The 23,239-nt window shown below is 43.5% G+C and overlaps 1 protein-coding gene across 9 annotated transcripts in view; it reads left to right on the plus strand.

Moving 5' to 3' along the window:
• Nucleotides 1–23,239, plus strand: part of FEZ1 (fasciculation and elongation protein zeta 1) — a 52,596-nt gene that overhangs the window by 22,334 nt on the left and 7,023 nt on the right. For 5 of the 9 annotated variants that reach the window (XM_069948196.1, XM_069948202.1, XM_069948203.1 and 2 more), the window contains 6 exons: nucleotides 4,836–5,196; nucleotides 12,061–12,160; nucleotides 15,563–15,649; nucleotides 16,062–16,082; nucleotides 21,950–22,115; nucleotides 22,743–23,017. In XM_069948196.1, the coding sequence (XP_069804297.1) occupies nucleotides 4,836–5,196; nucleotides 12,061–12,160; nucleotides 15,563–15,649; nucleotides 16,062–16,082; nucleotides 21,950–22,115; nucleotides 22,743–23,017 (1,010 nt within the window). Of the gene's footprint in view, nucleotides 1–2,401; nucleotides 2,481–4,835; nucleotides 5,197–12,060; nucleotides 12,161–15,562; nucleotides 15,650–16,061; nucleotides 16,083–21,949; nucleotides 22,116–22,742; nucleotides 23,018–23,239 lie in introns of those variants that run through there. The other 4 variants (XM_069948200.1, XM_069948197.1, XM_069948199.1 and 1 more) reach the window with 4 other exon arrangements.

The raw sequence follows: 23,239 nt of genomic DNA on the forward strand, positions 1-23,239 counted from the left end.
TGTTTCTTCTTCTCCAGACTATTTTCATTATTAACCCTTTGGGAAATCTCTGTATGTGATGACAGCATAATGGAAGTGAGTCTAGAGGAAATTGTCAATTGCAGATGTTTCTGAGCACTGACATTTAAGACAAATGCAGATGACTGTAGAGTATTGCAGAGATTTCACTGCATTTTATTTATTCCCAGGTAAGGGCCTTGTAGAGAGCAGTGCACGGTCTTTCCGCCATGTTGTCAATGATATAGACATGTAACCTGAATGATGGAACTATTGTCTTTTTAATATTTTTTTTATATAGATTTTTGTTAACTACATATATTCTTAAACATGTAATATAGATTGTGGATGATTGGTCTAGAGCAGGGATAGGGAACCTTCGGCCCTCCAGCTGAGGCATGATGGGAATTGTAGTTTTGCAACAGCTGGAGGGTTGAAGGTTCTACAGAAGAAACTTACAATGCAAAAAAGTGTTAGTCTAGGTCCATCTATTTTTGTACACTGCAAAATTCATTATATATATATTTATATATGCACTTTTTTTAACTACTTACTATGTAATATTTACTACATAGTATGCAATAAATTTATTGATAAATTATTTGGATGATGACCATCTGCACTAATAAAATGGACTGATATTGGTCTGGCTGGTCAGAAATCTGTGTGAACATTGTTAAGTTTATGGCGGCACAATGGAGGTCATAGGGATACAAATCGCTGTGCCACACTGTGTGGTTTTGCTGGGTTGCACTAAAGGTCAGTGAATGAGGTTGCCTTGTGACCCACAAGTGGGTCGTAAAACAGGCATTCATGGCCACTGCCACTTTTCGGCCTCACTGTGACCCTATTTACTTGCCTTTATAAAGTCAATAGTGATTTTGGTTGCACAACACCTCTTGTGGCCAAAGTCGCCATGTGGCCATAGTATAATGCGGTGTACTAACCTGATTTCTCCCTGGTTAATTGGAAATACCTTTTTGCATCATTTCTAACACCTAGTTATATCCTAATTTGACCAAAATTGCATCAAATGTAAAAAAAAAAAAATATTGCCACATTGTGACTGTTGCAGAAAAATACCAGCATTGTGTCTACACTAGGTTTGTATATTCAGTCATCCTGCAAATACTGACACATGGCCAGTCTCTGCCCCTTGGTCAGTGGGTTGTGCAGCTAACTGTGATATGTTCCACCCTGTGACCACCTGGGTACAGTTAGGATTATTGAGGCCAGGCCATCACTGCATGACCATGCACACATATAGAGGCTGTTTGGCTTCTACTGTCCATCCTTGTTAGTAATAGCTGTCTTGATTTTATTAACTTCCTCCCATATACAATGCAATAAAGTGGAAAGTGCATTATACCAGCTGTAGTATCACTGCAATTGTGGATATGTGAGCATATCCAATAGGGGTGGAAGAAGATAGTCCTTAAATGGGTTATAGAGCGCTACAAAAACATGGCCACTTTTTTCCAGAGACATCACCTCTCTTGTCTCCAGTTTGGGTGCAGGTTTTGTAACTCAGTTCCATTGAAGTGAATGGAGCTTAATTGCAAACTACACCTGAACTGGAGACAAGACTGGGAAAAGTGGCCATGTTTTTGTAGCGCTGGATAACCCCTTTAATTGCAAACCACATATGAACTGGAGACAAGTGGGTGCTGTCTCTGAAAGAAAGCAGACATGTTTTTGTAGCCCTTTAAAAAGGCTAGGGATATACTGTAGAAAGTGAAGGCCAAATAGTATTACTGAATGAGACTGATAAATTTATCCTAGCAAATAATAGTATATAGCACTGAAAATAAAAATATTGGAGGAAATGCAAGAAAAAAAAACAAGAGGAAAGATAGTGATGGTGAACCATGGCTAGTTTTAGGAGGAATGTATTATTTAGCAACTTGACTATCCACTGCTGTGTGAATGCGAGTCTGCCAGGCAGCATAAAGGGGTCCTCTACATTCAGACATGTATTTTTACAATGGCTACCAGACTGTATTTCTCCTGTGCTAAGGTATCTGTCTGGATGAGCACATATAAACATACAGTCTCCTCCCTGGAGCCCTCAGGGTCCAAACTTTACACAGTATATGTCGGAAAGATTGAGCACTAGACATGTGCTGACATTGGCCTATCCAGGCTGTGAGGATATGTTGTCAAATAAATTGCATTACAAGTGATTATTAAAAAATCAGCATGTATTCATATGTTACACAAATTGCAGCTCCACCACAATGTAAGAATACACACCCTTATACCAGTTTACCTATGTATGAGTGTACAGTCCTGTATGAGTCTGCATACTGAGCACTATTACACCCTGCGTGCACTATGGCTGGTTAGCTGAACACTTGGCACAGTTTGCAATTTATTGTACAAGATGTTTTTCCTCTTTATGCAAAATATTGGGAGCCTGAGGCCTCTGGTGTTCAGTAAGCAATCTGCGATTGAAGTCTTAAAATTGTAGGATAATATGAAGGGTAAAGGCCCTATTCCACCAACAGATCTGACGACAGATTATCTGCCAAAGATTTGAAGCCAAACCCAGGAACAGACTATAAACAGAGAACATGTCATAAAGGAAAGACTGGATTTCTCCTCTTTTCAAATCCACTCCTGGGTTTGGCTTCAAATCTTTGGCAGATAATCTGTCGTCAGATCTGTTGGTGGAATAGGGCCTTAAGTGAAGGCAGAGCACATGATTCCAAATGTTATCTCGTTTGCACTACCTTGTTTTGATTGTGAATGATGCAAAGCACTTTATAGAGTAAGGGCCCTTTTACACTGAAAGATTATCTGACAGATTATCTGCCAAAGATTTGAAGCCAAAACCAGGAATGGATTTTGAAAAAGAGCAGAAATCTCAGGCTTTCCTTTATTACCTGCTCTCTGTTAATAGTCCATTCCTGGCTTTGGCTTCAAATCTTTGGCAGATAATCTGTCAGATAATCTTTCAGTGTAAAAGGGCCCTAAGTATGTATATTGGGTAGGTTCACACAGCGTGTTTTTCTGCTAAATACTCCGAGATACACCAATGGATTTCTGTGCAGTCTTTGCAGATTGTAACATTCTGATGCATTTCACTGTGCGGAATATGGCTTGTTTTCCTATTGCAAACAGCGGGACCTACATTGCACACAGTTTTCACATGTATTCCGACAGAGAATGTGATAGATATATGTTATGTGATAGTTACAGGCAAAAAGACAAATTTGGTCAGCTCTCCTACAACACCATTCACACTAGGCAGGAGCACGTTGCTAAGGCTGAAATTGCAAACGCACAAGAAAAATAAAAAAAATGCAACAGCTTACACCTAATAGCAAGATACAGACCCAATACAAAAGCAGCTAAAAGCAGCCCCCCAACTGCAAAAAAAAGAATCGCCATAAAATAATGAGGCTCTTGTTGGTATACTATTTCCAAATTGTGTAAAACATCCCACCACAATTAGGTGGCCTCATGCTTGGGATGGACCCTACACTGTACTTTGGCCTCTCCATGGCATATAATAAGCCTATGCTCTGGGCATTTTATAACCAACTAATACCGGAAAAAATAATTACACCACCTGGGTGGGGTAGGTGGAGTGCACGACCAAGTAGAGGCAGCCGCTCCACCCATCTGGAACACAGGCAAAAAGACAAATTTAGTCAGCTCTCTTGCCACACCATTCACACTAGACAGGAGCACGTTGCTATGGCTGAAATTAAAAACACACCCAAAAGAGCATTCCCATAACATAGGCTTATTATATGCCATGGAGAGGCCAAAGTACAGTGTATTCCCATCCCAAGCACTAGGCCACCTTATCGGGGTGGGATGGTTTACACTGTTTGGAAATAGTATACCAAGGGCCTTATGGAGATTTTTAGCTGTTTTTAGTGATTTTCATATCTCTATTGGGTACATTATGCAAACTTACCCTAAAGACATTCCCAGGCCCTCTGCAGGCTTGGGGTAACTGCAAATAAGGCTACGTTCACACATAGTATTTGTCTTTTTTTCAACCAAAACCAGAAGTGGAATTGACAGGGTAAATTATGGTGGAAAGATTTGCCAAGTTTCTGTGTTTTTAACACGCTCCTGATTTGGTTAAAAAAAAAGAAAAACTGAAATACTATGTGTGAACATAGCCTTAAGAAGCAAATTTCTGTTTAGTAAGGAATAGATGGGGAACCTTTTTGCCTGGACAGCCAATGATGGGAATTGTAGTTTTGCAACAGCTGGGGGGAGAAAGTTCCCCATCCTTGGTTTAACAATCCAACCCCTTTCAAAACTTACTGATATTTTGTACTTTGTACATATGTGCAGTTAATGGGTCTTGTCTGTGACATTTTCATTGATAACTTTGCCCCTTTTCTGCCTCATTTTCATATATAAACAGTACAAATAGATGACATGATGGTCGAACTGTGTAAAGGGTCGAAAGGTGGTAAAAGGATGAAGAACCAGTGGTGATGTTTGTGTCCGAGACCTCTGCAGAGGTCGCTTTAGGTCACAGTATAATTAAGAAAATAGAAGAAGACCTTGTACCTGGTTTTTCGATGACATTAACGTCATGAAGGCTGCTCTGTCATGTTATAATACGGTCTAAGCATTCAGGGACCTCATTAAGGAGTAATATCATTACCTGGACCGATCTTTTGAGGGTTTTTTTTCTATATGATTTATTAGTGATGAAGGGTCCAGACAATAGCCAGGATGGATTTAATATAAAAACTGCACATTGCGATTAGATGTGGATATTTTTGTTCAGAATCATTCGCTATAGTCAGCGTTCACGTCCTTGTAAATGTCTATTATGTACTGATGTCTCCTTTGTGACCTGGCAGGCAAACTGAAATTGACGGTGTCATCTCAGCCTCCACTCCTGAGGTGCTCAGAGATGGAGGCCCCGTTGGTGTCCCTGGATGAGGAGTTTGAAGATGTCAGATCTTACTCTGAGGATCGAGAAGACAAGTCGAGGAGCATCTATATGTCACCTTCTCGGCATCTCGAGGATGCTTCACTTTCTGAGCTGGAAAATTTCAGCTCCGAGATTATCAGCTTCAAGTCTATGGAAGACCTGGTCAATGAGTTTGATGAAAAGCTCAATGTTTGCTTTCGAAATTACAATGCTAAAACGGAAAACCTGGCTCCAGTGAAGAATCAGCTGCAGATCCAGGAGGAGGAGGAACGGCTCAGAGACGAGGAGTAAGTACAACCTGGGATGATATGAAGTTTTTTTTTTCAAGCCAAATACATGCAAATCTATATCATGCAATGGTTTTCAGCGCTTATAACCACAGCTGGTATGTTGATATTAAAGTGACTTTAGGCAGTCTCAGTTTACAGGTTCTGGGTTTGCCTTCTCATAGGACTTCCTCTCTTAAGGTCCACCATTCCTATTCTCAACCTCCAATACAGGTCTCAGGACCAGAGTTTTCACTTTCAGGACTGACGCCTAGGGACACTCCTCCTCAAGTCATATGCCCATCATTCCTTATACCAGGATAGCAATAGATAATTGTTCATATAGAGAATGCCATCTTTAATGTGTGCACATAAGGCTAACTTCATGTTTGGGCCTATGTTTAGAGTATACACTGGTGTATACGCTGAATTTATCAATAAAGGTCCTCATACAGACTTCAGACGACTGAACCTCCTGCTCTCGATGTATGGTGCTTTACTGAACAACTACCAACAAATCGATGTCGGTGGTCATAGGCGTCAGGTGTGATAGAAAAATACAGCCAACCCCTCTGTTTTGGGAGAGATAAGCTGCAGCAAGAGCGCTCTTGCTACGACTTACCCAACTTCTCCTCGTAAAGAACACAGAATTACTCAGTCATTCTAAATGTTCCTGTGTGTGGGGGGACAGACTTTCCCCTTCTCTTGTCTCCAGTTCAGGTGCGGTTTGCAGTTAAGCTCCATTTACTTCAATGGAACTGAGTTTGAAACCCCTCCCAATCTTGAGACAAGTGAGGGGGAAAAGTGGCATTGTTTTTGTAGCACTGGATAACCCTATTAAGGCTCTTTCACCTCATGGATAACAAAAGATTGTCAGGCCCAGTACACATCAGCCTAAACCTTTTCTTAGGCTTTGCTATTCTATAGACTTTAAAGATCTTTATTTACACATTAGATCTGAACAGTGTTTGAAGCCAAGTATAGTTTGAATTAAGCAAAGGTAAAGGTTTTATTCCACAGGGCGATGCAGAGGAGCAAACGAGCGCTAAGAGCTCCTCATTCCCTGCTTGCTGACGCCACTATTACGCGCGGCAGCAGCAAGCGGGTGAGTTGGGGGTGGGGGCGCGTGGAGCTGCAGGGGGGCTGTCTGGGTGATATCCAGATCGTCTGGGCAGCCCATAGTATATAGCAGCGGTCTGCTGCCGCCGATCCTATTCCACGGAGCAACAGCAGCAGATAGTTGCTATATGAGTTGTTTGTCTTTCAACATGTTGAAAGACAAACGACTGCAATGATTAGCCGATATCGTTCATGTCCGCTGATAGTTACCTTCTATTACACGGGACGATTATCGTCCGTAACGGCCAATAATAATCATTCCATGTAATAGGGCCTTAAGGTCTTCTTATTAAGAACAACCCTTATCTTTGCTATATTTTTTTTCTGATCTCCTAGGGTTCAAGATAAAAATAAAGTTTTCCATTCCTTGTCTGATTGAGCCTTCACACACCAATACAATAGTCCGAATTACACATAGACATTAGTATGTGTTATGTGCTCCTTTGCTCTCTATTGGATCATCTCAGGCCCTGTTGACATCTGTATTGGAAGCTTCGTTCGGAGACTCAGTTACAGATTCTGGCAAAAATCCTGGACAAAGCAGCACAGCGTGCAGCACTATCGTGTCCAATAAAATGCTGGACATCGTTTCCTTTTTGTTTTTTGTGACCATGAATGAGATTTGATGCCAAAAGTCATTTTGGGTCTGTTCTGATTTTTTGGACACTAAGAACAGAACAGAGAGGAATAATTTGCAAGGTTTTTCTATTACATATGAGTAATAATAAAGTGATTAGACACTGATGGATACAACAGATCAGACATGGGGAACAGGTGGCAGTCCAGATGTTGTACCGTGTACACGCCATGCTGGGGCTTGTATTCGCACAACATCTGTAAAGCCGTAGGTTGCCTGTGTCTGTTCTAAGTAGAAGCTCTGACTCCTGACCTGGCAGAGCACCAATAGCTCCAGACGTTGCTTATATTCACAAAATGAATACCTGAGTTATTATTGGCTGGATGCTCCTGAGAAATGCTGGAATTAATTTATCCAAAAGAACGGGTGCCGAGTTGTGTGTGACCCTGGTAACTTGTGGCACTGTGTTGTCCCCAGTACTCGGGAAGTTACAGCTCTACCCACAGATCTAGATGCTGGAACGGCTTGTGATGGGTGGGCAGGACCTCCAGGCTTTGCTTCTGATTCATTCTGCAATGCTGGGGATCATTGTGATGTGATGTCTGCCCCACGGCCTGCTTCCCTTCTGCATCATTGATCTTTTCATAGAAACCATTGTTCATTAACCCTTGACTGGCTGAGTATTATTTAGGTTGCTGAATAACCACCAGATTAGTACAATTAGTTATGTATGGTCTATAAAACCTTTAACAAGTTGTACTTTTTACTGCAGTTCAGCAATGATGCTTTTATGATGCATTTGTTTTACAATAGTGGAAGCTTTCTACTTTATTAGGGATCAATGACTCCAGCTTGGCTGCTTTGTCTATTGGAGTCTGAAGTAGTCTGAAATCCTAAAGTCGGTGAAAGCAGATGATTGTCAGGTAACTAATGTGCAAACAGTGAGGGAGGCAAGAGAGCAGCTTTAAGGGGAGTCTGCCTGACCGGCAGGTTCTCCACACATTCACAAATAAGGAGACACTTGTTAAAGGGGTTGGCCACTTTATAGTTAAATAGTTCAGTTTAGTATTAGAAAGTGACAGCAGCTCCTTGGGGGCCTCATAGAGCTAAAACCAGACTCCCCTCCTCCAGGCTGTGCTGTCCTGCTCTGTGGTAAGTCTGTCCATAAGATGGCCTCCATGGAGGAGCATGTGGCCATGCCCTGCCCCCTAGTGTCCTCCATAGTTATCTACAGGCTCAGTGGTGGACACGGAGATAGGGGTGGAGCATGGTCACATGCTCCTGCATGTCAGCCATCTTATGAACAGACTCACCACAGAGCAGGACAGCAGAGCCTGGAGGAGAGGAGTCTGATTTTAGCTCTATGAGGTACAGAAGGATCTGCTTTCAGTATATATAGTGAGCGCAGTTACTAATAATGTACACTGAACTATTTTACTATAAAGTGGCAAGCCAAGCTGGGCGAAATAAAGCCACTGACACCGCCCAGATGGAACTTCATTGTGTTATTTTCTTAACAAGCTGATTGGTGGACTTCCAACTACTGGGACCCCCACCAGTCCCAATACCTGGATATTATGGAGGTCCATCAGTAGTTCCACCAAATTGGATGCACATACTAAACAATGAAAGACTATGGGAGACCTTTATTAAGTCCGGTGTTTTCTGCGCCAGACTTAAAAATGTACCCCCAACTCCGGGACTACGGAGATTTATTTAGAGGCTCACTGCGCGGCAGAAAACCTACGCCAGCTCAGAGCTGGAGTAGGTTTTCTGCTTATTTTTACGATAAAAAAATTATGAATCGCGCGGACTCTGAGTCCGTGCCCACCGTACCGCCCCCTCCACCCCCACCCCATGACCCCCCCCCCGGCGTGCTGGGCAGAAAGTGGCCATTTGTGAATATTTCATTCGCAAAACGGCCATTTGCGAATAAATTTATTTTCCATCGAAAAATACAATTTCGCTCCTTGATACATGTCCCCCTATGTAATCTGTGTCTGTTTTTGTGTTGATATTTTATCATTTATCGTGCTATCAGTCGTGTTGTGGTAGGTGGTTGATCCTTAGATTTTACTTGGCAGATGAGACATTATAAGCAGTGCAGTGCCCACTAAGGGATTGCATGAAGTTTATCTCATTCTTCCTACATATTAATCACTTCCTACACATGTATTTACCTCTGAATTCTCCTTGTCATCTCTTGAGGGGCTCTCTCCATTAGAATCCACTTTCTTAGTTGAGGTGCAGTCACTTACTACGTGAAATATTGATATATTTAGACACATACTGGTGCATTGTTTTGCAGCATGTAGAAGCATGTGCAGTAGTATTAATGCATGCGTCCCGTCATATAGTGGTCATTACCTAAGACACTATAAGGGTACAAACACACACACCGTATACGCAGCGTATTTTCTGCTGCGATACGCAGCAGATTAGATCTAAATAACTGAACACAGCATCAAATCTGCTGCGTATACGGTGTGTGTGTTTGTACCCTAAATGTTCCTGACTACTATGTATTCCATTGTAACCAGTGTACTTGTAACATTCACATAAAGAAGTAGGAATAGTTTTGCTGGGAGAATCAGAATTATCATGTGAATTGGCGTCACTGCGGAGGCCTCCATGACATGTAAATATCAATAGATGCTGAGCTTGTGTTCTCTCCTCTTCTCTGGGCTGAGGGCACTGCAGCAGAACCATAGTCTATGTATTATACCACGACTGCTGTGCTGTATCTATAGTGACAATGAATAGTGGACCCGTGCAGGTATGCATAGCATCATATTACACATCTGTTCATAAATATAGTTTAGGGTTTTTTTGTCCCTATTTTCCTGTCCTCCTTAGTGTAGTTGGAATGGACATATGTTACTGGATAACTGTGCCCAGTATATAAAAATGAATAAATAAAAAATTTGGCGTGTTATAAGAAGGGTACAGACCCTGTTCACAAAAAAGTTACAATCTATGAAGAAATATGGGGGCACATGAGGAGTGAGGGTCCTGCTATCAAGAGCCAATGGGGGGGGGACACGAGGAGTGAGGGTCCTGTTGATAATCTATGAGGAAATGGGGTGGGGGGGGGCACGAGGAGTTGAGGGTCCTGTTAACAAGAGCTTGCAATCTATGAGGAAATAGGGGGGGGGGGGAGAACGAGGAGTGAGGGTCCTGCTAACAAGAGCTTACAATCTGAGAATATAGGGGGACACAATAGGTAACATAAGGGCAGTTAAAGGGAATGTAGTTAGGAGATTTGCCTTAGAGCTGCAACATGAAGCTTAGGAAGCTGGTGTCTGCAGAGGACTCACATACTTCTGTAGTGGTGTGTGCATGCTCTGTGACCTGTGCAGATCACATAGTGCAGGGACAAAGTAATCTGTGAACATCACTTCTTGACCTCTGTGGGAGAATTGGGTCACTATGCATTGATGGATAGGAGGTGAGCTATTAATATTAACTATTGACTTATATGGTAGAATGTTGTGGGCATGCTTTGTGACCTGTGTAGGGGTCAGTGTGCAGGGAAGGGAGAAGATTTACTTTTAGGGCTCAGGGCACTAGTCAGGCCAGTGATGTATGCACACCCTCAATAGACTTACTCATGAGCTGTCGCTTCCAGCTACAGGTTGGCAGCTTTCTGCCTGTACTCAATATAGGCAGCCATCATTCAGCTGTAGCTGTGCGCTCAGGGAGTAGTGATGGTGGTACACAGTGATTTTAGAGGATCTGCTTCATGAAAAGATATAAGTTGCCACCAGGGTCCCCATCACACATTTTTCAGCCCTCAGGTAGAACAACATAACCCCCCTGACAGGCTCCCTTGAAAGAAACAATTCTAGAAAAAGTTCCCTTGGTTGTTTTTCTGCTCTTCAATAATTCATGGAAAAAAACACCAGGAAGAGGTCATGCATGTGAAAACCGAAAAAAAAGTAATTTATTACCCATTATAAACATATGTGGGACGTATGTCTGAGGAATATGTTTTTGAATATTAAACTTTGCTTCCTGTGCTGCATGTAAATAAACTACCCGGAATTGTCTTTCTGCATTTATATCTCTGCTTGCTGCAAGCACGCCTCCTACTGTGACATCAGCTGTTAATCATCAGGCAGGAGATGTGCTTGCAGCTGGGGAAGAGATCAATGTAGAGAGACGACTCCTTGACTGTCAGAAGATTTGATTAAAGTGATAGAAGGTTGCAAGGAGTTCTATCGCATCTCTACTGATCTTGAGTGTAAATGAGGCTTTACAATCTTTTCTTGTGCATTGGCACCCCAGATGTAGTTCCCTGTGAACTGTTGCCCGGTTGTAGTTCCCTCTGCACCTGTTCCCAGCTGTAGTTCCCTCTGCACCTGTGCATGGCTGTGGTTACCTATGCCCAGCTGTAGTTCCCTTTGCACCTGTGCCCAGTTGTAGTTCCCTCTGCACCTGTGCCTGGCTGTGGTTTCCTGTGCGTAACCGTAGTTCCCTTTGCACCTGTGCCCAGCTGTAGTTGCCTCTGCACCTGTGCCTGGCTGTGGTTCCCTGTGCATAGCTGAATTTCCTTTTGCACCAGCACCCAGCTGTAGTTTCCTGTTCCCCCAGTGCCCGACTTTTGTTCCCTGTGACCTGTTTGCAGCGGTAGTTCCCTGTGCATCAGCGCCTGGCTGTAGTTCCCTGTGCATCAGCGCCTGGCTGTAGTTCCCTGTGCATCAGCGCCTGGCTGTAGTTCCCTGTGCATCAGCGCCTGGCTGTAGTTCCCTGTGCATCAGCGCCTGGCTGTAGTTCCCTGTGCATCAGCGCCTGGCTGTAGTTCCCTGTGCATCAGCGTCTGGCTGTAGTTCCCTGTGCACCTGTGCCTGGCTCATTTATACTATAAAATGATAAGCAGTGACATTAGACAGTGGGTTGATTTCAGTGACATGGTTAACAATGGGAGACAATGAGTTTTTGCCATAAGATGCATAGCACTCTCTGTTACATCCAGATATATCCTTCTCCTAATACATTTGCCTGCTCTTGTATTTATTCCTGCTTCCCTTGTCAGCTTTGTAAAGATAAAGGGCATCCATGTGGTAGACAATCACTGTTATGTAGTTTGGCTATTTACTGGCCTCTCAGTAAGATTTCTGGGCACTGACATCATTGTCCCCAGGGCACGGCTGTTCTATTCTTTACTGACCAGTTTCTTCCATTCACAGAGTCTGGGACGCCCTGACGGACAACTACATTCCATTAAATGGTGAAAAATGGAGAGAACAGAGTGAAGAGCTGCTGAATGGTAACCTGTCAGACACCGAGGTATTCACAAGCTGCTACATTTATTCTTTCTATTTGTGTATTTTGTGAAGTAACTATCTAGTTATCCAAAATTCTGAGCCAGTCATCATGTATTTGTTGTTCTGGGACCATCCAGTAATCTGGAATAATAAGTAATGCTGCAGGTTCTGCTAGGACTTGTTGGATTAGAGCAGGGGTGTCAAACCCAGACCCTCCAGCTGATGCAAAACTACAATTTCCATCATGCCTGAACAACCAAAGCTTAAGCTTTAGCTGTCCAGACATGATGGGAGTTGTAGTTTTTAACAGCTGGAGGGCCTGAGTTTGAGACCAGAGGTGAGCGAATCGCTCATCTAAACAAAACGAAGCTCTTTGTTTGATCTGCGCTCTGCTCATCAATCCACTGGCCTTTCAGCGCTGCTCCACTCCCTACCACTCCTCCCAGGATGCTGGGAAAAGCTGAATCCAATCGTGGGAAACTTCTCCCATTTTCCTAGGATTGGATTCAGCTTTTCCCCAGCACCCAGGATGAAGCAGCAGAGAGCGGAGCAGCGCTGAAAGGCCAGCGGCTTGATGAGCAGAGCGCAGATCAAACGAAGAGCCTTGCTTAGTTTAGATGAGCCATTTGCTCATCTCTATTTGAGACCTGTGGATTGGAGGGACTTCTATCTACATTACATATACAGTATATATATTTGCCATAACTTATTTATTTTATTAAGTACCACTCAGATGCAGGTTTTACATGGTGGATGTGTTTGTGTGTGTGTGATTGGGATGCGGTCAGAAGCTGCTGTCCATCAGTCAATAGTCTAATGAACGTCAGGCAGAGATTCTGCTGTGAATTTAATTTCCCCCACTTTCATAGTGCTGTCCATAGCTATGAGGCTGTAGGCAACCATGGAAAATGGGAAAGAGGCCTTAGTGATTTTGTGTTGCAGTTCAGTTCCATTGAGATAATATCACACACAACATTAAATGGCCACTTTCTGCCAGAGACCGCACCAGCTCCTGTCCTCTGTTTTTGGTGCGTTTTTTCAGCTGAATTCCATTGAAGTGAATGGAGCTGAGTTGTAGTACCCCACAAAACCTTTTTTGTGCCTGATAACTGCTGTTAATTATGACACAAGGGGTCAGACCACTGGATCCTGCATGGCGCTTCTCCAGTCTTTGGTCCCCAGCCATTTCCTGGTCTATAACGCGACTTGAGATGTACCGTTTCAAGGCCAGTCAGCCATTCAGCAGCTGTAGAGGTCCTGCCTCTGCCGCTGAATGGCTGAGCAGGCTTGAAATGTCACGTCATAGACCAGGAAGCGGACGGAGACTGAAGCAGCACGACGTGAGACCAAGCACTGGAACCTGAGAGGTATGTTGACATTGTTACTTTTATCCACCCCCTCCACAGCCATAGTTAAAAAAGCCCTCCTGACCTAAGTATTCCTTTAAGAACAGATAGGTTAGATGGCCACAGTGTGGCGTCACTTATCAGTCACATATTGTTATTCTTCTCTACTTTGTCCATAAAAGAATTGAAACTCCAACCCAAGGACTGGAGATAGATGACATGATCCACAAGGCCGGCAGATAGGAATCCATTACTCGGATTTAACAGCAATTATGTTTTGCATATATGGAGTTGTGTCCATTGTCAGAGGCACTTTGGACTGGATTGCTCTCTCAGACTCTCTTGGACTCCCCTTTGTGTTCTTGAGGGAATACTCCAAATGGGATGTAATGTGCAGAGTTTGTTGTGTAAGAGCCGGATGTTTGTTACTCGCTGACCTTGCAGACATGAGCCATTTACTGGCAGACAAGATGCTGAATCAGTTCAGTAATCACAAAGTTATAGTAGTGAGAGCACAGCGAACGGGAGACCCCCAGAGATGCACTCCTTCACATATGCAGCTTACAGAAGGGGCAGCACAGAGGATTTCAGAGCATGATGCTTGATTTGTATTTGTTCTGACTTTTTTTCTGTACAGTTTCCACAGTGTAGCTCATAAATTATATAGAAATGATAGTCTCACATATGTGTCCGGCACAGCGTATAACTCACTCTTTCATAAGACGAAGTCTAGGCCGAAAGAACTATGGGGATGAAATGCAAATTTTATATAGACTGTAGTGCTGCCTGATAAAACACAACATCTAGCCCCCCCTACTGGGTCCTACTCTATTGTTGCATTGTGCCTAGGTTGTTTTCTGCACCATAAGTTACCTACTAAACAAAGGTCAGCAAGAAGTAGAGGATGATAGACTGCCTTTTTTTGCAGGAGACTATACACCACAGGTGTCAAACTCAAGGACCGCTAGAACAAGCGGCCAGGGACGCGGCTTGTTCTAGCGGCGCTACGCGCACCCTGTTCCTCTGCAGTATGGCTTTGTGAGAGCCAGTTAATTTGGCAGTCAATAGGATGCATAGTTTTCCCTTTGATTTATCACATATTCAGATGCCATGAGTAAGAGTCAAGTTGGCTCGAAACGCGTCGGCTGTGTCTTTTAAGAATTTACTAATAAACCTTGAATGTTTTACCTGAGCTGAAGGAATTCTGTTGTTTCTGTGTTGTGGTTACCCCCGGAATCCAGGGGCTCTACCTTCGTGCTCAAAACAACTGCACAATTATATGAGAAAGCATGAATCCATGAGACTGGGCGCTGACCGCACCTGCTTTTCTTGTATCAACAGGTTAGACAAATCTAACCTACTGATAGTTCCCTATAGCCCACAGGGCGCTGAGGATGAACATAAGTCTATTACCTCTATCCTTTGTGCCGTTTCTGTGCACTGTGCAATTTAATCCAATTTAATGGAGCACTTGGGAGTGGGGCTACAGCCTCCAAAGAACTGGTCCGTCTGTTGCAGGGCCAGCCCACTCCATTGATAATCATTATAAGGGATGGAAGGGCTGGGGGTGAACCGGTGCATTGGGGGCAGTAGCTCTGCCACCAGTGCTCCAAAGGTCTTTACTACACGCTGAAATTAAACTGCAGAGTTCACGGAAATGGCGCAGAGGATGAAGGTAAGAGACATACCTTCAGCTTTTGTGCCCCATGAACAATAGGAGCCATCAGCAGGGTTAGACTCATTTTTTACGTCTAATTTTTGTGTAACCTCCTTGCCTCTGCTGCACGTCCTTCCCACACAGTGGATTTTACTCAGGCACCGCTAACAACATTTACAGACAGCAACTTGCACCACAGAAGCCTGTAATCTGTCCTTTGGTTGTCACATTATAGGTCTATGGATTGGATATTGTGCAGAACAAAAGAAATGGTCTGATGCCTTGGTATATTCTGCTGTGCGATAAATTCTCCAGTGGTAATGACTGAGGCTTTTAGAGGAGAGAATGGGATGATAGTGATTTCTTCATACAATCCAGGAATCGGCTGTCTGAGTAAAACTTTCCTATAATCTCCTTTCAGTTCCATGAAAAAGAGGAGGAAGAACTGAATGAGAAGAGCGAGAATGATTCTGGTATCAATGAGGAGCCGCTGCTTACCGCAGACCAGGTAAAGGGACGAAATGTGGACATCAGTGACGGTATCATGGCTGAAGAACTTGTAGAGGCTGACGAGGGGACCACTCTGGTGCCAGGACGTTGAATTATTGTTATGAAGCTCCTGCGCCACTCTTTCAGTGTCATATAAATACATTGGGGGCCTTCCTTGTGCAATTTATTGATCACAAATTTCCACTTTTCTACTGAGATGAAGAAGTGTGCAGAAATAGTATGAATAATTATATTTGGTTTTTTTTATGGTTGGATGCTGAATTATAAAAAAAAAAAACAACAATCCAACCACATTCTATTCTCATCAATTCACTGCAATGTGGAGGTAAAATACAGCTGTATCCAGCATTTTTTTTATTATTTTTATTATTATTATTATTATTATTTTTATAAAGCGTGCTTACTTCCAGAGCGCTATACAAGCAATAAAGGTAACAAACAGGAACATTACAAGAACAAAAACACATTACATGAAGGCAAACTGGTACATGGGGGAAGAGGACCCTGCCCGCGAGGGCTTACAATAGGCATTGCAATAATCTATGGATTACTGATCCATGGAGTTCTTATTGGTGTTTGTATGTGCAGATGTTTTGTAGATTCCAAAGTGTAAAGGTTTAGGGTCTTTAAACTGATGGTTTGCTGTAATGCCCAGAGGGATCATCATGTATGGGACAGAGCTTCACTATGAAAAAGTTGCTGACACGTTCCCTTTTTAAATTGGATTGCAGAGATTGCAGGCTACATGGCTTATTTCTGCTGGTCTCATAAGGGTGCCTTCACACGTACCGGATCCACAGCGGATTTCACGCTGCGAATTCGCAGCGAAATCCGCTGCGGATCCAGTGCCATTCATCCCTATGAGAACACATAATCGCAGCGGGATAGACATTCCGCTGTGAGTATGTGGATTAACCCACCGCCCGCAGCCGAGAGCATACATTACCTGCTCAGCGCCGCGGCTGCATGTGTTTTTTGTGCGGGTAGTATTGGCAGTGCCAGCTCTAATCCTCTGTGCCGTTTAGCATCATTTACTTGTGTTACTGCATGATTGCTGCAGTACTGCAAGAAGCTCCAACATGTGTGAACACAACCCTAATTTCACTGCAGAGTTTTGCACAATTAGTGAAGTTGCAGCAGCTGCTTCTGGCCGGTCAGAGATGGTGAATCACTCAGGGGATTGGGGGATCCAGCCAAGCCTCCTGGGACATCACGCCCTGCCCCCTGTCTGCATCATCAGCCTGTGCTCAGCAAACACACACAATGTGAGACAGAGGCATGGAATATTTGTCTCCTAAGGTGGGAGACTAGAGTGAGCAGGAGACAATGTAAATGGCCACAGAGGCCCTTTTTCTTCACTTCCTCAAAGTCAGTCAGCTACCAGTGTGGCAGAACAGTACAGATATGGTAATACATTATATAGACACATCTATATAACTTTTCATGTACTTTTGATAGAAAACAAGTTTTCCTTATCTGGAGTTCCCCTTTAAGGGATAATCTTTCTGTGTGTATACATACAACCATTAAACCACTGACAAAAATTTGTTCGGATGTTGTTCATCGCATCTTTTGAGCTGACCATAAAATTATTGTTAATCGTTCGCGAATCGCTGTATGTACAAATTGCTTGTTCGTAAAAATGATCGTTGTATACTAGTTTATACAAATGATCGTAATGGCGATTGTAACTAACCACGGCCGTTACCTGAATTATGGTGAATGATTTCAGGCCGTTCCCAAAAGCAATCGTTTATCATTTATTGATGGAAACGAAAAACTAATTTGTCTAGTAGGACCCTAAGTCACCATTCTGCCCACTCTACCCTTCCGGTTACCATCTGATTTTAATAATTTTCCTATGACATTGCAATACTGCCTCTCTGCAATACTGTCAGTGTTATCCCTTTTCCTGGAAATGTTATGTGTACCCCCATGTGCAATGCCCTGCCAAAAGGGGGAAATAGGCACATATCAGAAAAAAACCATAGCCATAGTAAGGATGGTAAGACTTACACCGCCCTTACATACACTGTCATTGAGGTTGGCTGCATCTGGATCACAGGCTGGTCTAAGCGCTGCAGTTCTCCATCTCTGAAGCTGTACGTGTGCTTGGCATGTTGATAAACACAAGAAGCAGGGCCGTCTGTGTAGTCAGGTGACTGAAGACGTCAATGCTCAGCAGGGATTTTTTTTTCCTCTGGTCTTATTATCCCCAAGAAGGTGCAGGACAGAGATTGCTGCTATGGAAACCAGTCAGACACTTCATATCACTGTCATTACCCACCGGATGGAGATGCAATGTTTATCTATGTAGTGATGAAATACAGAGCCTCTGCAATTCTTGCCTAAGGTCCAAGTATAACCAGCAGCAGCCGAGCATCTTACAACCTTATAGACAAAGTGCCAAGCCTGTTTATCACCTTCAAATAGAGCTGGTGTCAGTCAGTGTGCCCTTGATATATAGAGCTGGTGTCAGTCAGTGTGCCCTTGATATATAGAGCTGGTGTCAGTCAGTGTGCCCTTGATATATAGAGCTGGTGTCAGTCAGTGTGCCCTTGATATATAGAGCTGGTGTCAGTCAGTGTGCCCTTGATATATAGAGCTGGTGTCAGTCAGTGTGCCCTTGATATATAGAGCTGGTGTCAGTCAGTGTGCCCTTGATATATAGAGCTGGTGTCAGTCAGTGTGCCCTTGATATATAGAGCTGGTGTCCGTCAGTGTGCCAGGTATATAGAGCTAGTGTAAGTCAGTGTGAACGTGATAGATAGAGCTGGTGTCAGTTAGTGTGCCATGATATATAGAGCTGGTGTCAGTCAGTGTTACCGATATATAGAGTTGGTGTCAGTCAGTGTGACCGATATACAGAGCTGGTGTCAGTCCATGTGCCTAATGTATAAAATTGGTGTCAGTCAGTATGATTTATAAAGCTGGTGTCAGTGTCACTGTGATATAGAACTGGTGTCAGTCAGTGTGCCTGATATATATAGAGCTGGTGTCAGTCAGTGTGAGCGTGATCGATAGAGCTGGTGTCGGTCAGTGTGCCTGATATATAATATATATATATATATATATATATTATATATCTGGTGTCAGTCAGTGTGACCGTGATATATAGAGTTGGTGTCAGTTAATGTGAACGATATATAGATCTGGTGTCAGTCAGTATGCCTGATTTATAGAGCTGGTGTCAGTCTGTGTCACTGTGATATAGAACTGGTGTCAGTCAGTGTACCCCATATATAGAGCTGGTGTCAGTCAGTGTGCCTGATGTATATAGAGCTGGTGTCAGTCAGTGTCACTGTGATATAGAACTGGTGTCAGTCAGTGCGCCAGCTTAGATCTGGTGTCAATCAGTATGCCTGATATATATATATATATAGAATAGTGTCAGTCAGTGTGGCCGATATATACAGCTGATGTCCGTCAGTGTGCCCATTATATAGAGCTAATGTCAGTCAGTGTGCTCATTATATAGAGCTAATGTCAGTCAGTGTGCTCATTATATAGAGCTAATGTCAGTCAGTGTGCTCATTATATAGAGCTGGTGTCAGTCAGTGTGCTCATTATATAGAGCTGGTGTCAGTCAGTGTGCCCGTGGTATAGAGCTGGTGTCAGTCAGTGTGCCCGTTGTATAGAGCTTGTGTCAGTCAGTGTGCCTGTTGTATAGAGCTTGTGTCAGTCAGTGTGCCTGTTGTATAGAGCTTGTGTCAGTCAGTGTGCCTGTTGAATAGAGCTTGTGTCAGTCAGTGTGCCCGTTGTATAGAGCTTGTGTCAGTCAGTGCGCCCGTTGTATAGAGCTTGTGTCAGTCAGTGCGCCCGTTGTATAGAGCTTGTGTCAGTCAGTGCGCCCGTGGTATAGAGCTTGTCAGTCAGTGTGCCCGTTGTATAGAGCTGGTGTTAGTCAATGTGCCCAAGTGTGATTGTGATATATAGAGCTGGTGTCAGTCAGTGTGACTGTGATATAGAAAGATGGTGTCAGTCAGTGTTCCTGATACATAGAGCTGGTGCAGTGACCCAGGGGAGAGCATGAGCCAATGGAATGATTGGGGACACACATCTGTGGTAGGCCGGGCCTTCTGGTGTGCCACAGCCCAGTCACAGCAATGGCAGGGGCCGTCCCATGTTCCTTCAGGCGGTGCAGACGTGACGGGGGTCCACTCAAGTATACGGGCACACCCTGGTGTCTGTATTCTGGCTGATGGCATTTTGGGGTGCCTTTGATATGGTGCTGATGAAAGCCATGGCACTGTGACAAGATTCATGTAGAGAAGGTCAGTGCAGATCCATGAACCAGTCTCAGCCTTTATAGCAGTTACACGTACTCGGTGGCAGTGAAAAGGTAAGATTTACTGTGTACAAGAGTCATAACTCTGGTGCTACCCCCATGGTTTCCTTAGCTCTAAAGGACCCTCACAGCACTTGGCTCCTGGTGGGTGGGCTTGCATGGAGTTGTAGTGCGGTTAAGCTGCAGTTTCCTATTGCAGGACACAGGTCTGAATGGAGATGTGACAGCCATAAGTACCGCTCCCAGCCAGAGGCCTTCAAAGGGGTTATCCATAGCTACAAAAACACGGCCACTTTCTTCCAGACACAGCCCCACTCTTGTCTCCAGCTTGGGCGGAGTTTTGCTGCTCAGTTCCATTGAAGTGAATGGAGCTTAATTGCAAACCGCACCTGAACTGGAGACAAGAGTCGTGTTGTCTCTGAAAGAAAGTGGCCATGTTTTTGTAGCACTGGATAACCCCTTTAAAGGTACCAGATAAGAGCTATGGGGTCTTTGTTAAGCTTACCCCAACAGTTGTAGTTGTAGAAGAAGATCCTCCAGGCAGGTGGCGACTTCTTAGTTCACAGAAATAGCAGCAGCTGAACCTGTAGCCCTAAGCAGCCTCAATAACACTGCCGCTTGGATGTTACAAACTCTGCTTGAGAATTATAAAGTGTAGGAAAGCCAATAATCCAAAGGCCTTCTTACTAGAAAGCTCTGTATTGTTCCAGAAGTCTTTACCTAAGACTACCACTAGATGTCAGCAAAGAGTAACTAATGCTGCTGTGTGTGATGTGAATGGTGCCAGGATACAATACAATAGTGGAATGTCATGTTATTTAGATGTCCTGTTTTGTAGCAGGGCAATAAGGAATACTACATTGGTACCACCCTATAGCAATCAATGGGGCCTCAAATAATGTAAAGCTTCCCCTTGGGTATCTATTTACAGCTGCAGCTATTTGAGACAATAGAGAAGATGCTGACACAGCACTCAGGAACACAATACACATGAAACCTGTTCATGTTACATCCTTACTTTCATGTCTGTATTACGGTATGGTCTTGCTGCTCCACAGTGTAACAATACTATGTATAATAGGTCACTGGATTGGGGTTTTGTTCACACTAGTGTCATGGCTTCTATTGTTACAGGATATCACTGATCCCCTTAGATGCTATCCTACATATACAATAATAAGTGTCACTGTTCACTTTTTCAATATTATTATTTGGGGGAATACAGTTTTTTTCTTAGTTCTCTATCCATAAGAAATTTTTTGAAAACTCCTTTACTGATGTCATGTCATCTGCTAATGTTTTTAAATTCTGCAGTATATTACTATTAGTTTGCATATACAGTGGTACCTTGGTTTACAAGTAACTTGGTTTAAGGGCGTTTTGGTTTAAGAGCTCACAGTTTTTCAATATTGTGACTTGGTTTAAGAGCATTGCTTTGGTTTAAGAGCTCCCTGTACTGGGTGGGAGCGCGAGTGGGGGAGGGGTATGGTCTGCATAGCGGGGTCTACAGCCCTGTACTCTGACCCAGAAGGTCTCACTCACCTTCAAAATCATAGCAGATCCACTTCAGGCTGGGGCTCACATCAGGGGACAGGACTGTGGAGGTAATCTCTCCATAGCTGTAACCCCTCTCTCCCCGGACAGAGAGCGCTGCATGTATGTGCCCACATCTGCCCTGCTCATTCCTTCATGCTCCCTGCAGTCTCTGTCCGCCCTTGTGTTTCCCATCCTCTCCATTACTGTACAGTAACTTATAATATCACAGATTCTGCTGTTTCTGAATGTTTGTTTCATTTGTTTTACATGTTATTCAGAATAATAAATCATTATTTTTGGGGTGTGGAACCAATTGTCTGCATTTCTATGATATCTTATGGGAAAACTTGCTTTGGTTTAAGAGTGGATTTGGATCACAAGCGCGGTCCTGGAACGAATTATGCTCGTGATCCAAGGCACCACTGTATATAGTATTGTGCAGCCCAATATATAACATGTTTATCCTCTCTGCAGGTGATTGAAGAGATTGAGGAAATGATGCAGAACTCCCCGGACCCTGAGGAAGAACTGGACGAAGAGGAGAATGACCTGGAAGAGATTTCATCTCGCTCAGACACTGTTCTCCTACAGGAAATGCAGGCCCTGAGTCAGAACTTCAACAATAACTGGACCACAGAGGGTAAGGCCCCAGCCATGATCAATCCTGTTAATTCCTATGGGACTTCAATAAGAAAATGCAGCATCCTCTGTCAGATTCATCTTCAGTATATGTCAATTAGTCATAAGCGTGTATCCTGTATATAGACTGTGTACAAACCAATAGTCCATGCATATTGTACTCAGATCTAATGTGTTTAGAGCTCCAATACACGGTCACAGAGCCCCCTGGTGGCCAATTCTTGTAAGATAATGATTTAAACATAAAGCTACAATAAGAAGTAGAAAGAGGCATAAAACAAACCCAACACAGAAAGATGCTTGTGCCACTATAAGGCATCCCCATCAACCTCTTATTACTAGTGAATAAATATAAAAGTATTTAATAGCATGTATATTACCTTGTAGCTTTCTCTTGTACCCTAATGTATATAGTGGCCTCTGACATTTATAAAAGAGATTTTATTTTAGTAAAACTTAGCTGACAGTTCCTTTAAAGCTACAGAAATTCACTATTGAGAACATCAGTATTGATATTGATTTTTTTGAAACTAGATGTTACAGAATGACATCATATAGAAGGTTCTGTACCGGCCATCTGTAAGTAGACTCTGTAGAATGACATTTTTTGTGTATGGGTCACATCCAGCAGGTCTGCAGCACATGAACACTGAGGAGCTGACGCAGTTACTGGAACGAGTGGAGCGAGCGATCTGCGACTATTCTGAAGAGCTGGTGCAGAATCTTGCCCGACGGGATGAGCTGGAGTTTGAGAAGGAGGTGAAGAATTCCTTTATCACGGCTCTTCTGGAAGTTCAGAACAAGCAGAAGGAACACAGAGAGCTGGTGAAGAAGAGGAGGAAAGAGAAGGGCCTCAGTCTGCAGAGTAATCGCACCGAGAGAAACGGACAGATGCCCATGAAGGTACACGAAAAACATAGCCAGGGTCATGTGGCCGAAAAATTTGGCTTTATTACATATAACAAGTATTGTGCCAATACTCCACACACCACATGCCTTAGGGGCCTATTCCACAGGAGCGATAATCGGCTGAATCGGCCCGATTCGCCCGATTTTCGCTCCGTGGAATAGAGAGAACGATCAGCCGATGTTCGTGTCATCGGCTGATCCTTAATTTAGGTTCAG

The sequence above is a fragment of the Dendropsophus ebraccatus genome, chromosome 12, assembly GCF_027789765.1.
Source record: "Dendropsophus ebraccatus isolate aDenEbr1 chromosome 12, aDenEbr1.pat, whole genome shotgun sequence".
NCBI lineage: Eukaryota > Metazoa > Chordata > Amphibia > Anura > Hylidae > Dendropsophus > Dendropsophus ebraccatus.